The 15909-nt window shown below is 30.9% G+C and overlaps 1 protein-coding gene and 1 long non-coding RNA gene across 4 annotated transcripts; one reads left to right on the top strand and one right to left on the bottom strand.

Annotated features, from left to right (window-relative positions):
- Positions 1–1066: 1066 nt before the first annotated feature.
- On the top strand, positions 1067–6096 carry LOC112416298 (uncharacterized). Of its 3 annotated transcripts, none has more exons than XR_003006638.2 (8): positions 1067–1294; positions 1922–2331; positions 3330–3452; positions 3549–3630; positions 3715–3919; positions 4612–4754; positions 4869–5364; positions 5736–6096. It is a non-coding gene; the product is annotated as an uncharacterized lncRNA (long non-coding RNA). The 3 variants fall into 3 exon arrangements; XR_005643027.1 differs by having other exon boundaries at positions 4869–5552; XR_005643028.1 differs by having other exon boundaries at positions 3709–3919; positions 4869–5552.
- Positions 6097–12765: 6669 nt separating this feature from the next.
- LOC25499790 (ras-related protein RABA5e) lies at positions 12766–14741 on the bottom strand. Its single transcript, XM_013592334.3, has 2 exons — positions 14308–14741; positions 12766–13487 (listed from the first exon to the last, which is right to left on the bottom strand). Exons 1-2 carry the CDS (start codon positions 14648–14650, stop codon positions 13168–13170), a joined length of 663 nt encoding a protein of 220 aa, XP_013447788.1. The 5' UTR covers positions 14651–14741; the 3' UTR covers positions 12766–13167.
- Positions 14742–15909: the final 1168 nt, after the last annotated feature.

Below are 15909 nucleotides of genomic sequence, written 5' to 3'. Positions count from 1 at the left end.
TAAACAGAATGAGGGTAGTCATTCCTCCCACTCTCATCTGACAGTTATCCTTCATGAACCTAAACATACAAGGTACACAATTTCTTATTCATTTGTTAATTACTACTTATGATATGCTATAATTATATATCTAGTGATCCATGGCTAAACCCTTAAACTTTTATCAATTGGTATCACAGCCAGATAGATACAATTTATGGCTATTGTTTTGATTTAATATTGAGTTGCTATCAATCTGTCATCGAACTTAATTTTGGTAGAACCTATTCTTTTATAATATCTGATTAGTGGTTCATTACAATCATTCTTTGATGGCAATGATGGCTATTCTTTAAACAAATAGAAACATGAATTATTGTTCTCTGTCAGAAATACATAATAAGTACGTGCTTCTAATTATTTTGAATTCTCTCAAGAAAGCATGTTGCCGGATATTCTACCTTTTCGCCAATAATACGTTGCCAGATTCGTAACGTATTCGTAGAAATCTAAATTTCGAGTATTCGAAGCCACAATTCTCAAATAAAAGTTTTCTCACCGTTGGCTTAAAAATTTCATGAAATTAAACGAGGGTTTCTCTCAATAGATCGATTCTAAACCAAACATATGTAATATCGTTGTGTTTCGATGCCTGTAACGAGAGAATGAATCGGGTTTTATTCCGGGTCGTATCGACCCGTTTTCCTTATTTCCGGGCGAAGAAGAAATCACACAAAAAAAAAAAAAAAAAAAAACTGCCCTTTTGCCCACTCGCGGCAGTAGCGTGTCCAGTAGTAGAAATTCCTTTTTTTATTTTATTTTCTTTTACCAAATAATAATAATTTATTATTCTTGATATTTTGGTAAAGATTTTGGAATTTGTTTTGACACCCTAAAAATATATTGTGTAATTTCATACGGGGATAATTATATATTCTAAGATAGTATATTCTCAAATCTTCTACTATACTATACTATATAGAAAAATTAATGTCTATATTTTTGACAATTTTGCCCTTATTAAGGGTATTATGGTAAATTAATTATTGGAGCTGCTCTTGCCTATATATGTGTTGCTGTAGAGAAAAGAAAAAAAAAAAAAAAAAGAAGAAAAACAGAACGACAAAGAGGAGAAGAAGGAAAAGAAGGGAGGCCGATGGAGAAAGAAAAGAAGAGGAAACAGTGGGTAATCAAGAGGAAGAAGGAAAATGGGAGAAGAAGGCAAGCTTGAGAGAGTTCATTCATCCACTACCACAATACTCACCTCACATCATTATCATTATCATCATCTTCAACTTCAATTTCCAATTTTAAGGTGGGTTTCCTTTTCCTTTCCCTCATGCATGTAGAAATTTGATGAATTTAGAGTTAGGTTTTCATTTGGGGGAAAAGACAATTTTAGGGTTTTATGAAATTGAGTAGTAAGAATAGTGAAGTTTTTTTTTTTTTTTTTTGTTATTCATTCAATTGGTATTTACATATCAATTCTTGCTATATAGTGGGAATTTTTGTTTTTGCTTTTGTAGTTTGGTGATTCTGGTTTTTTTTTTTGTTGTCGATTCTGTTTTTGGTGTGATTATGTTTTTGTTTGTGATGTTTCTATACATGTAACTTGTGAAAAAATTGAATCTTTTGAGATGAAATTACACTTGGTATAAATTGCACACAAGGTGTTTGTGAAATTGACTAAAATTGGTGATGCATGAATTGTTTACTTGATGACTTAAAAATTGATGGCACAGATTTTGTTATTTATATTATTGTTTGTTTGGATAGCCATATTCAAGGTTTTAAACCATGGTAGTAGTAATGATAACGATTGTTTGTGTCGTTATTCTTGATATCGTTGAGAATTGCGGTCTCTAATGTGGTCGATGCTGCCTAAATTGCAATTGAATTAGACTTTGATGGAATGTTGTGCTGATGAGATGTTGTTTTGTAGGTGAAGATGGTGATAAGTTGAGTTTGATTAAACTTGCTAAGATAATTGAGGTTTCTGCAAAGAAAGGAACTCGTGATCTCAAGCTCCAGGGCAAGCTGATTGGCTGCCTGATTCTATAGGGAAGTTATCTAGCCTGATTCTTGGTATAATATTTCACTATTGCAATTTTGTCATGGTCCTTGAGTGCTAGGAATTATGGTGACAGCCACAGTTGTAAAAATTGGGCTCATGACATATTGGATGCGGCTTAATCGAAACTTGCTTTATTTGTTATTTGTGAAATGTTTTCAGAAGATTAAAACATCCAGATTTATAAGAATGACTTTTTTTGTTAATTAAGGTTTTGGCCATGGTGAAGAAGACACCTGCTTATAAAAATAAACTAAGGGTGTTGGATGTTGAGCGCAGAGGTGAGATAACAAATTATATGTAATAACAAATCAATATTATTGTTGTTCTCTTAAGATGGTTATGGATAGCAGTTGCTTGAACACCAAGTAATTTTAAAACTTTGGTTGCTGTTTGTGTTATTTTTCTTTGTCATTGGAACATGATTTTGTTGTTTCTTTTTGAAACCAGTGAGATTATTACTAACTGTTCTGGATGAATATGGTTGCTGATTTAGTGCTGCTACAACTGTTGCTTTTTGTTTATGGTTCCTGATTCAAATGATTGAGTAAAAGAGCTTATACCTAAGTTTACATGGTTTTCTGGCTTTCATTCCATTTGTGAAGAATGTTTGAATCTCTTGAGCAAAAACAGAATATGAGTGAACTGATGTAATGAATTATTTTTTCTTCAATTTTTGTTTTAAAGCCAATTGTTGGAGTTAGATTCTGCATGATAAGGATTCTGAATGTTGTGTCTAAGGTGTTAAAAACTGATATAGTTTGTTGATACAAAATTTGGGTGAAAGATAGTGTTTGTCTCAGAATGAGGTTATAATGATAGTGTTTGATACAAAATTTGGGTGAAAGATAGTGTTTGGGTGAATCATTGGCGTAAAATGACCTGAAATTCTAATATCCTGATTCTCTGGTATTCATGTATAGTATAATTTATGATGCTGTGAGGTCATTCTCAAAGGTTTGGTTTTTCTATGAAGTTGGATGAATGTTGGTAAAGTCATGATTATTTTGGCTAATTTTGATAATAATGTTAAAATTATGAGAAATTTGCTATCATTAGCTGGTTTGGGATTGAATACATCTTGATATGTTTATTTTTAATAGGTTTGGTTTGTGAAGTCATACCATTTATATATCATATATGTTTGAATTGATAATTAACCCAAGGCAAAATTTTGAACATATTTCTTAAACATTGTTGAATGATATTACTTTTTTACCACTCATACTGAAATTTTGTAATTGAAATAGCTGTATAAATTGTCTATAACATATGACAGTTACCTAGACAAGTGGATATGACATAAGTGAAGCAGTACCATTTGTTGGATGGGGTCCAAAGGGTGGAAAGCAGATACAATCTGCTGCTGGAACACTGACATTTAATCGCAACAGCATGTGTGGTATGGATTATTACATAGTAACTCATTTTCATACCTTATTATCTTTTTCTAAAAATGAATCTCAACATATAATGCGGACATTTTGTTAATCTGTAGGTCAACCTGCACGAACCGTTGGCTGGCGTGATCCTGGTTTTATACATACAAGTTTCCTTAAAGAACTTTGGCCAAATATGAGGTGTGCATTGAACTATATTTGTTTATGGCACTATAATTGATTAGCAGAGTTCTGAAAATTTCTTTTCTGACTCCTGAGGTGAAGAGTTTGAGGGAAGGATTTGGTTTGAGGGGATCAAGTAGCAATTCTAACAGGGCAGTTTCGTCGTCGTCTCCTCCTACCGTGCAGCTGAGTATGCGTCATGCGCCACTTCAGCCGTAGTAGACTTCTAGGAAACAGAGGAGATGCTCATCACCGGAATTGCACCGGAGATTTGTTAATGCGTTGCAGAAGCTTGGAGGTTCTCAAGGTATCAATTTGAAACTTTACTGTATTTGTGATGTAGCATATGTTTCACTTTCTTAAATTAGAAATGTACATATATTTAATATCTTATATAGTTGTGCTGTGAGGTTTCAAAACACTCAATTTTGACCAATTTGGAAATATTATGGATTAGTAAATCGATGGATGTGCAGAAACTGAATGCCATTGTTAAAGTTTAAGGATTTGATGCTTGAAGTTGTGTTGATGTGAAATTTTAAAGAAAATGTTTGTTCTGTTTAGTTAACCAGTGAAGTTAGGGATTGCGTAAATTTAGATCAGCAAGGAAACAAATAGGAGTGTTATATATAGACAAGTCAATTTGTAGGTTTATTCCGAATTCAAATCTTGGCCGGAACAATCCTTGATCAGATTAATAACCTCCCAACCAAACTATGGATTAACAGGCCCTCCTTTCCCTAGGAATCGGAAGGTTAAGACCAAAAAATATACAAGCCTATCAAGTTCAAATGATTTGCCTTTGCAATTTTGCATAGTTCTCTCTAACTAGATATTCTAGCTGATTTATGAGCGTATAAACATCATAACAATATCGGCAAATGTAAATTGTAAGATAGTTAAGTATAATAGATTCCGGGCTTCTGGAATCTAAGCTATCATTTATGTGATCTCAGTATCTTTTTTCTGAAGTATTTCCGTGTTATTCCTAATGTGCAGGAGATGTTTTTTATGTAAACTGGGGCGAAGTACTTCCTGGAGCTACTGCAGTAGTCTCAACCCTCGGAGGTTTTGGTAGCGAGGAACAAATGAGTAAGATTAACGGCGAGGCTAATGTTGTGGCTGTAAATGCTGCAGAGGAGGTATGTGATGTCTTTGGCATTTGACTCTAATCTTTGTAATTCTTTATTGCACTTGCAGTTCATATTGGATTACGTAACAATATTACTATTATTTTGAATCTGTGTTTGTCTTAGGATATTGAATTGACTTCAACTCTATTGCATCAAATCCAGAAACATAAAAGATATCGTGCCTTCAACTCAAGTGTTCAGAAAATTTCATTTATAGCTCATTCTTTAGGTGGCTTGATAGCAAGGTATGCAATAGCCAAGCTTTATGAGAGAGATATTTCTAAGGAACTATCTCAAGGGAATGTACATAGTGAGAGTCAGATTTCCAATCAAGAATGTCATATTAGAAAATATGAAGGAAAAATTGCAGGACTGGAGCCTATTAATTTTATTACGTCTACAATGCCGCACCTTGGTTGTAGAGGGCATAAGCAGCTAATTCTTTTGGACATGTAGTATATCATGTTTTTTTTATTAAATTTTGTGTGAGTTGTCTGATGAAACTTTACTGCAAATAATGTCATTTGTCTCCTTTACTTTGGCTGATTACACTGCTACAAGTGATTGTTATTGAGGGTAATTAAATAGGAGTTTGCAACACCATGGTGTAAAAAAATAGGTATGTCATACTAATCTGTGTTGGTGAAAGCTTCATGACATGGTTTTGGAATTTCACATACTTTAAGTTCCTTTGTTATGTGGATTTGACTCTTTGGAGAAAACAACATCTCGTCTTTCACGGTTTTTTGGTAAAAATATCAAAATTATTAGGCCGAACGCCGTGACCAAGGTTACAAGATAGTTGAGGTAACAATAATAAAATCCAATGCAGTTTTAGTATTTTAAATATATATTTGTGTTTCAAAATCATTTACTGAAGTGAAGAGACATAATCATGTGTGCTATGTTTTTTAAAAACAGTATATGCTACTCTTGCTACACAGTTTTCACAAAATCATGTGTGTAATGTTTTTTATTCTGTTTCTGAAGGTTTTGGGAGGCCTTCTTCAATCCAGCAAATGGTAATTGCTCCTTTCTGTGAAGGTTTGGATGTGATTTTACAATATCCGGCCAATGGAAAACAATGATTGATGCAAGTAACATTCAGCACGGATCATACATGATCATAGGTGCACCGATACCAAGAACAGTTAACACTGCATTTATTAACTTTAAACAACTATCAATCTTTAGAAATAAGAATTTTAGAATTTTAGTTCAGCATTCAACTTCTATGTTTATCTATCTTTGTTTTTCAGATTCTGGTAAACGAACAATTTGAAGGCAAGTGCCATACTCTTATCATTTACAGTTTTTCGGATTTATATGCATGTAATATGTATGATTTGAATTAGTATCCTTTTAACCAAATTAATAAATATGTGTTTGCCTACAATAATCCGTTTCTTTACAACAATATTTTCCAAAAAAAGGTAATTCAACCCGTGCGAAGCACGGATTTGTAACTAGTTTGTTGTATGAAAATTTTATGAACATTCCTTACTCTTATATACACATAGATAAATTTCACCCTTTAAGTTGATGTGTAAATGAGGAATTATTTATCCTCTAATTAACTTAGAAATATTCTATAATTTTGCGATAAAATATGATTTCTCTTGTAGCCAAAATATTTGGAAGATTTGATTTATTCTATACCCTTAAAATTTGGGATTTAAATTACTTCATGAAATCTCTTAATGTTTGATGCAAATTAATATCGATGTGAGAATATTTTTTATAGTAATAACACTTGTATAAAATATTCTTTTAAAGTGTTATATGAATGTGAAAATTCTTAGACTCATACTTATATTCTTGCATCAAATATTCTATATTAATATTTATTTTGAGATTTGTTGATACCCTCAAAATTATATGTCCTGTCAAGATTCTATATTAATAACTTGACTATTATACTATATATATGGGTTTCAAAATTTTGTCAACTCTTGAAAATTTCAAAGCATATATTCTCAATATTTGAGCCTAAACTGCTTTGAAAATCCTCTCTTATATTATTAACAGTAACTATCTGATCAATTAAAATGTTACTATTGTGAATTTATAGAAGGCTCAATTTTATTAATTTCAATGCCAAATATAATTAATTTAAATTTTATGATTTTAAATAATCTTGGCATTATAAATATTCTAATATAATATATTCTTTAATTCATATTGTCTTAGCATAACGATCCAAAGTTCACTAATTGATCATTCTTTTGACGACATATTTAAACTTAGACACTTGTCGTCCCTGATTCTTGACACAAATTGATTTAAAGGGTCCTAATACTATGTTGTTTTCAAAATGAGCATAGAGACTTGTATATTATATAAGCCACTTATACTAATTGAATCTAAATTGGCATATTTCTCTTTAATATACATTCTTATAGTTTCTACTATACTCTCTAACTCACGTCTGTAATTTATTACTCTAAATATTATGACAAACACTATTAATTATCTAATTATGTGTCTTGTCGCACTTAAATGTTTGGATCACAATAATATTAAATTATACATAGTGAATAATGCATTGTTGCATTTTTTTGCTAAAATTCTATTTATGAATTAAATTTGCACACCTCTTTGTTGTTTATCCATTAAATTTATCAAAACAACATATTAAGAATACATGCAATTTTAAATCATCCTTACAACTGAACACTTCTGTAAATCATAATGATTTATAATTAGAGTTTCATATATGTTTAGTTATAATGACTTATTCTCTATTCATGATTATTTTGAGATGATTATATTATAAGATATTCTTATTAAGTCATCAAAAGTCATTGACTCTAAGCATAAGGATGAATGTCACACACTACGAGGTAAGTCGTTATTTAATTATTTTTTATCCTCTTGTGACTTATCATATATATTATTGCACATATGAAAAACATTTATTCATTCTTCTCTTTTGTTGTGCAATTATGATATCCTATATAGAAGTGAAATCATTTTACCATGATATTTTAAATAGAACTCTATAATTCTTATATATTATTACTATAATACTCCATGTTGTATTTATATTCTAATTCCAATTTATAATGGGAGTATTGAAAAATTTATTCTAAGAGTTCTACTCTGGATAAAATAGAAAACCAATTGGCACACTTGTATTCTAAACAATATCTCTTGTTATTATACTATTTCATATAAATAAATTCTAAAGTCATATTTATGATACGTTAATTTAAAATATTGTTAAGCATGTCATTCTATTATTTAAATATGACTGAAGTTGAGTAAATTAAATACAATTGTTTATGCACGATATTATTTATCACATTCTCTTAAGCATAAACATTATTGATTTGTATAATTGTAATCTCACCTATCGTGGATACAATTATGCAAATTTTGTTAAACAGATTAGCATTATATTGGTGACAGTCATACCCTATCGGTGTGTTGTTATTAATATAATTGCTATTATTCAATGTACCTTAAATTTTATACTTATGTCAAATATAATTAGAGTAACATATCAATATTTAAATTTTTTTAAGACATAAGAATTGTACATTGTGATGATATAGTTCTTACTTATTATTCTTAAGATCTCGAATTGGATTACAATAAGTAAGTTACTCTATTAAAAGATATGTAGCAAACTATATAAATTTTGCAATCCAATATTATTCTAATTTTTGAATTAAATTTCTATTTAAATGTTGTTTTTGTATATATATAAATATTTTGGATTGCTATTATCCCTTTGTTATGTGAGTGGCGGACATACCCTATCGGTGTGACGTTACTTAACATATCATTCTGTGATAGAGAAATAGTTGAAAATTTTATTTAAAATATCTTTCAAACTTTTTAATTCAACTATCATATTCTATTCTCTATCAAGTGGGAGAATCCTTGCTATGTATTATGTAACGTGATGGATATACCCTATCGGTATGACATTACTCAACATAATCATCCTTTTATGGGTAAGAAAAATACCTTATTAGTTTAACTATTATTCTCATCAAGTGGAGAACATATAATTCTTCAACAAGCGAGGAAAATTCTACATGTCAATTAACTATATCTTATAAACAAATATATTATTTGTTTCATAACTCTAGATATAAAATTATTGGAGAGACTTATATTGAGGATATTAATTATAGTATTTTCTCATAAATTATTATATACTTCCATATCCTTTTATAGTATTGTAAAATTATTTTGTAAAAGCAATATGTCGAAATCCTAAAATTCTTAACAACTTTGTTGAGAAAATTTTATTTATACCACTATTCTAAACAATTATAAATGGTATATTTGAGATATTTAATTTTACTATCTTTTGACATATTTTATATTATTGCTATTATTTAATACTTATGGAAGCTTATGACTATTTTCTCTTATATCCTCAATAATAATAAAATATAAGTCTCGTGCATTTCCGCTGCGTGTAGCCTTATTTTTTTTTATCAAATGTGTATAATTATAATTGTAGCATTTGAGTTTTGAGTGAGTTACTACAATTGTGAATGGAGTCTCCTATCCTATTTTATAATATTAGAGACTTATCTCACCCATATGATGATAAACCTTTTATATAATCATCATACTCTGTCATATAAAGGTTACTATATTTATAAAATTCTTTGAAATTTTAATTGTGAAAGGAGATCTTGTGTTATAAAATTCTTAAATGAAAATTTACATTCTCCTTGATTCTAAATGCAGAATATGTGGTTAACTACGAAACCCAATTCTTGATAATATCTGCAATTAATAAAAATAAGTATTTATGGGGTTTCATATTATCCTGGAGTTACCACTTGTGTTAATAATTCTGCTATGCTTATGTGCAAAATATGTGGTTGAGTTCGTGAAACTCTATTAGTTAAAATTATATAACCACTTTTGTTGATAATATTGCACTAGCAATTAAGTATCCTACTGTTGAATATATTACATTATTATAATATTTCATGAGAATCCCATTTACTTTTGTTTATCTATATGTGGGATCAGTGGGAGTGTGTAGACAACACTATATATTATGAGCTCAAATGAGAAATCTCACTCTTGTTTATATATATGTGAAATCAAGAGAAACGTGTACACAATATTATTCTCATCGTTGCCATATAATCTTGTGCACACTATAAAATATGGCATAGCTTAAGAGACTTTAAATTTTAGTCTCATTCTATTATATTGAGATATATATTAAAATTCTTTTAATATCTCAATAATCATCATAATTGAATGCTTAAGTCAATTTTGTTGGAATATGTACAATAACCTCTCAGCATGCAAATATATATTGTGCTTCTCTTTTACCAACATTCCACATTTTATGAGGTAATAAATAATAAGTACAATGTATAATATTAATACTCCTATCGAGTATGATATTGTGTTCTTGAAGTACTTATAAACTAATCATAAAATGTTTGTTCATACATTCTAGTGGCCACGTTAATTCATATTTATTTTCTTTAAACTAAGTGCCTATGTTGATTCATTTCGGAGATTCTTGAATTTCCTATTTTCTTATGGATTTTCATAGTCACATGTTTTGCTAAAACTTGGATTAATTGAATGTTAAAGAACATTTATTGATTTGGACTAAATGTAATTACTTTTTTTTTCATAGGCTATCCCTATAAGTAATTACTGTTCTTATATCTATGTGGATATATGACTTTTATGGAATTGAAAACTCATTGGCAGAACAACTAACCACAAACTTATATAAATGAGTATTGTAACTCATAATGATTTCATTAAGTCCATGATATTTTGGGTTAGTGGGAGTTTGTTATAGCATTTTTAAAATGTTTGGGCCATTATTTGATGACACATTCTTTTTCAATTCAAGTGTGTCACTATAAATTCATCATTTGTTAGAAAAGTAAGTCTTTGATCTGTATGATTTGTTTTCCCTATCGGATTCAATTTCTGGAGCATTAAAGCTTACTTCTCTATTGAATGATTAGTGCTTTGACCATACATATAATTTTAAATTTTAAATTCTTTATGACAACCGAATTTTTATTCTTTTAGTAATTGAGTATCGTCATCCAAGTGGGAGATTGTTGGATTAATTATTTAATTAATCAATTATGGATTGACAATAATCAATTATTATAAGTTGATGTCATAATATAAATTATGGTCTATTGCGTTAAGCACTAATTAGTTGATGAATATGTCTGATTGGGCTATTCTTTCTAAATGGACCGTGATGGGTTTGACCATTTAGCTAAGCCCAATGAGAGGTCCCTGCCCTCAGCCGTTTAGCTATTTAAACGTCATCCCATCAAACGGTTAAACTATTCTGAACATTCTGGTGCTAAACGGAATGAGGGTAGTCATTCCTCCCACTCTCATCTGACAGTTATCCTTCATGAACCTAAACATACAAGGTACACAATTTCTTATTCATTTGTTAATTACTACTTATGATATGCTATAATCTGTATCTAGTGATCCATGGCTAAACCCTTAAACTTTTATCATCAATTTCTAATCTATGCGTTTGGAATTCAACATTGGAGTGAAGATTGAACTTGTGGCGAGCGTAGCGTGAGTGTAGGTTGGACTTTGAACTTGACATTGTGTTTGCTTCATTGTGATTGACATGATATGATATGATAGAGAGATAATTATAGCACACCAAGAAGTGAACAACCTGGCTTGGACAAATTGCGCTTTTCGTTTTTGGTAAAGCAAGATTAATTTGAACCGAAAACAAGATAAACAACCTGTTAGAAACTTTAAATTAAGTTAAAAGACCGTTGATGGTTTCATTCCCTTGGAAGACATTTCATTGTACAAATATAACCGCTTTCTTCATGTGCCCTCCGTTTAACAGGCCAGAAACTAGAGCAGTGTATGTGACATTATCCGGTTGTAGTCCTCCGTCAATAATTTCATTGAAGAGTCTGATTGCATCGTGGAAGTTATCAACTTTTAATCTCCCATCGATTAGAACTCTGTAGGTAATAACATCAGGTTTGATCCCTCTCCTCTTCATATCCTGCAGGAGGCCACGAGTCACATAAAGTTTGTGGCAATGAGTCACGATTCAAACTCCGTCCAGCACACTCTTAGAGAGTAGTACACAACTTTAAGTTGCACCCTAAACACTCGAGTAAATATTAAGCTCATAGTGGTTCAAATTAAGGATCATTGTTGTGGAGATATACGTGGAACCACTAAGATGTCAAATAAACTTTTTTTTTTTTTTTGAGGGAAAGATGTCAAATAACCTAATCATTGTTGTTTTCTATATTAAAAAAAATGTTGGAGAGCTTCTAAAATGAGGCAAGATTTGCTACTATGAAAAGAAATAAATATTAAGCTCCACCTAGTTGTGGACTTGTGGTACCACCACACCCATTGTCATAGATTTCATAGGAGAAGATGACAGTCTCTCAAGTCCTCATTTTTCTTCAATTCTTTGACCCCATAACGTTTACATTAAGTGGACAATTTATGTGATGATAAACGTTGATCTTGTGGTGAAATCTTCCATAATTGGATTAAGAATGTGGTTTGGTAGGTCCTAATATTCTCCCTATTAATTATCTCGTTAGTTAGAGAGTGGATCGCTAATATTTTTGCTAAGCTAACTAGTAACTACATTGTGATATATAGACTCCAAATGTTTTAGTAATTACTATGTTCTTGTATTTCATTTACTATTTCCCTCAAAAAAAATAAAATTGCTTTACTATTAAAATGACGAGTTTAGTTGCGCAAAACAAAAAAGAAAAAAAAAACATTCGTTAAATTTCAAACAATAAAAAATTTAACGACATAAATTACACAATTGACTCCTAAGTCAATAGTTGACAAAATCAGTTAAAGTTTATCACAAAATTTATAGTAGAAGCATTGCCTAACCTATTAGATTGAAAAGCTGGCAGCCAAAAGTTCAAAGTTCAGAGTACAGACACCCTTTTTATAGGGTCGTTGAGAAGTCAATACCTATCAGTGTACCACAAATATTCGCCAAAATCAAAAGAAACCTGTGAACTAAAACCAACTTCTTTCTCGTTGACCATTGACCATGTACAAAAAAATTCAGTACATGCAAATTCTCTAGCAAACCTTGAATGTAACATTGACAAACAATAGGCAACTGAGAAACTTGTAAATTATACCACCGATTAATCAAGAACAACAATCATGTCTAAGAAAACACTAAACATGACATAAATGAATGTTCACTTCATTAACTGAAATTACAATCTCTCTGTACCCCCCAAATTATACAATTGAAACCCGTTTACTTAAAATTGAAGATATATAAAATTTCCATTGCTATATATAGTCTTTTGTGGTTGTAATGTAATCCAAAAACTATTCAAAGATATTCCATGCAAGAAAAAGCCAACCCAATTCAATTTTAATTCATCAAAACCAATAAAAACCAAATTCAGGAACAGCAAGAAAAATAGCCTTTGCTTTGCTTGGATGTAGAGTTGCCATTGTTGACAAGACTGACCCTGTTGACAGATAGTTCAGCCTTGTAAGTGTCTGAGTTGAGGACCTTCCTGCTAACATTGTTGTATATCTCTCTGATAACCATCTCAAAAGCTGTCTTCACATTTGTTGAGTCCAAAGCAGAGGTTTCCATGAAAAACAAACCTTCTGATTCCGCAAGACTTTTGCCTTCTTCAATACTCACATCTCTTATATTATCCAAATCACACTTGTTTCCCACCAGCATCATTGCCACCGTCGTATCACAATGAGCTGCATCACAGTTATCAAACACACAAAAACTTTAATCTTCTAGCTATACTTAGACATTAATTATATAATCAAACAGTTTTAAATTACAGCCCACAACCACAATTAACCATAGCAATTACACATAGATTTTAGAGAGGAAATTGCATTGACCTACATGAGATCTCTTTAAAGGACATTCACAAACCTCTATGATATTCAAAAAGCACTCACGTCCTGTATACTCACTAAAAAAAACCCACATCGAACATTTTTTCACAACACTTACTATTAGAAATATGGAAGGTCTAGTTATGTTCCCAGCGACACAACCTGAATGTGTACTCTAGTGTTTTTTGGTGAGTGTCAGATAGAGACGTAACAGGAAAAAAATGTCAAGCACAAATTTGTAGGGAGTACAGGCGAGGTGAGTGCATTTTGAAAACTAAAAGGGGTCTGAGTGTCACTTAAAGAGACACCTCATAGGAGGTCAATGCAATTTCTCCTAGTTTTTATAGGTCTTCGCAACATCATGACAGCACCAATTACAACCACATTTGCTCATATTTTGCCACAACTGCAATATCAAAGTTTGCAGCAAGACTGCAATTTCGAAACATGTAATCAAATATATAAGATTAATTAAGCTATGAAGAATTAAGATTATATATAATCAAAACAGTCAATTTCACATGGCAAAATCAAGATTAACATAACCTAACTACTAACTAATGCAAGATATAAACAAAATAACTATAACAATTTACGAGATCCAAAACCAAAAACATAAGAGTGAATTAAATTAACTACAAGATCAGATCTAGAAATAGAAAGCACTACTGACTCTTGAGTTCATCGAGCCAACGACCAACGCTATCAAAAGTAGTTCTGCGAGAAATATCATAAACAATAAGAGCACCAACAGCACCACGATAATAAGCAGAAGTAACAGCACGAAAACGTTCTTGACCAGCAGTATCCCAAATCTGAGCTTTAACTTCTTTAGAATCAATTTCTAAGCTCTGAGTTTGAAATTCAACACCGATTGTTGCTTTGGAATGAAGATTGAACTCGTTGCGAGCGTATCGTGAGAGGAGATTGGATTTACCAACGGCGGAGTCGCCGATTATAACGACTTTGAAGAGATATTCTTCTCCTCCTCCTCCTTCGTCTTCTGAACTTGACATTGTGAGAGAGAGAGAGAGAGAGAAGTGAACAACAACCTGGACAAGCTGCGATTCAAGTGGAAACAAATCTAGTGCTAGCTACTTTTTTGCATTGCATTCAATTCATTACCCATATTTCCCTTCTTTTTTTTTTTTATTATTTTTTTTTTTATTTCTTATTGTTTGTATATACATAATCATTTAATTTCACTATAAAGTATCTATAAATATAAGTTTTTTTTTTTTTTTTTTAAATTATTAAATATCTTTTTTTAATAAATCCTTAAATAATAATATCACTTAAGTGTCTTGGATATCCTTCCATGTCATTTACACTTTTTACATTTTACATGATAAACTCTGTAATTTAAATTCTAACACTTATTATATACACATGATATACTAATCAATCAAAGTAATTGAAATTTATTTAAGAGATTTCTAAAGATCACCGATATTATCCCGACGTTAGTAAGAAATATGTTTTATGTAGCTGTCATGTGTTCTAAACTTCTTTTATCGCTTTCATCGTTGCATGTGTGAACTTTAACCCAATTGTTTTCTCGTACGGTTAAAACATATAAATTAGGACACCAATTGGACGATCCTGACCCATCCAATGTCTCACTTTTCATCTATATCTCTTTCACTCTTGTTAATGATCGATCAATTACATATGTAATCTATTTGTTCCTCATCGCCTTAATCGAATCTGCCGTTGTGACAACATTTAACGATCATCGTAAATGAAACTCCCTCTCGAACGTTTTTTATGAAGTGTCGAAAATCAATATATGAAAGTTTAAAATTATAGGTAATAAATGAAGAATCACCCATTAAACCCTAAAATGGCCGAAAAAATATAATTATGCTAATCAAAACAAACCATATACAACGACTTAAAATGAAAAACAAAACACATTACCTTTAATAGTGTTGTGTTTCATTCTGAATGCATTGAATTTTTCCATAAATCTTGAGCTGTTTTTCAACTTCTTCTTCAACTTTTGGTCGCCATGACCAACAAAAGAAAAAAAAAAACGATCACATCACCACCAACAACTTCTTTAATCAATTGTTTGATACAAGTCAATATGAGATCCAATGCTACCCAACATATTTTTCCGGTCTTCCATCTTTTGATGACTTTATTTCGCAGTAAAATGATGTTATCATTGTTAATATAGTTCAAAACCACGATTAAGGCCCTTTATGGTCATTCTAAAATGAAATATTTAAGTGTGTATTAAAGAATTAATTCATAAAGACCACACCACGAT

This window comes from Medicago truncatula, chromosome 7 (assembly GCF_003473485.1).
Source record: "Medicago truncatula cultivar Jemalong A17 chromosome 7, MtrunA17r5.0-ANR, whole genome shotgun sequence".
Classification (NCBI taxonomy): Eukaryota; Viridiplantae; Streptophyta; class Magnoliopsida; order Fabales; family Fabaceae; genus Medicago; species Medicago truncatula.
Note: the sequence above shows the minus strand (reverse complement) of the source record. Positions and strands in the feature narration are given on the sequence as shown.

Coding starts and splice junctions, on each gene's coding strand:
- LOC25499790 (XM_013592334.3), bottom strand. CDS start 14,650: ATGTCAAGTTCAGAAGACGAAGGAGGAGGAGGAGAAGAATATCTCTTC. Junction 13,488..14,307: donor TTGGCTCGATGAACTCAAGA/GTCAGTAGTGCT, acceptor ACTGTGATGCAG/CTCATTGTGATACGACGGTG.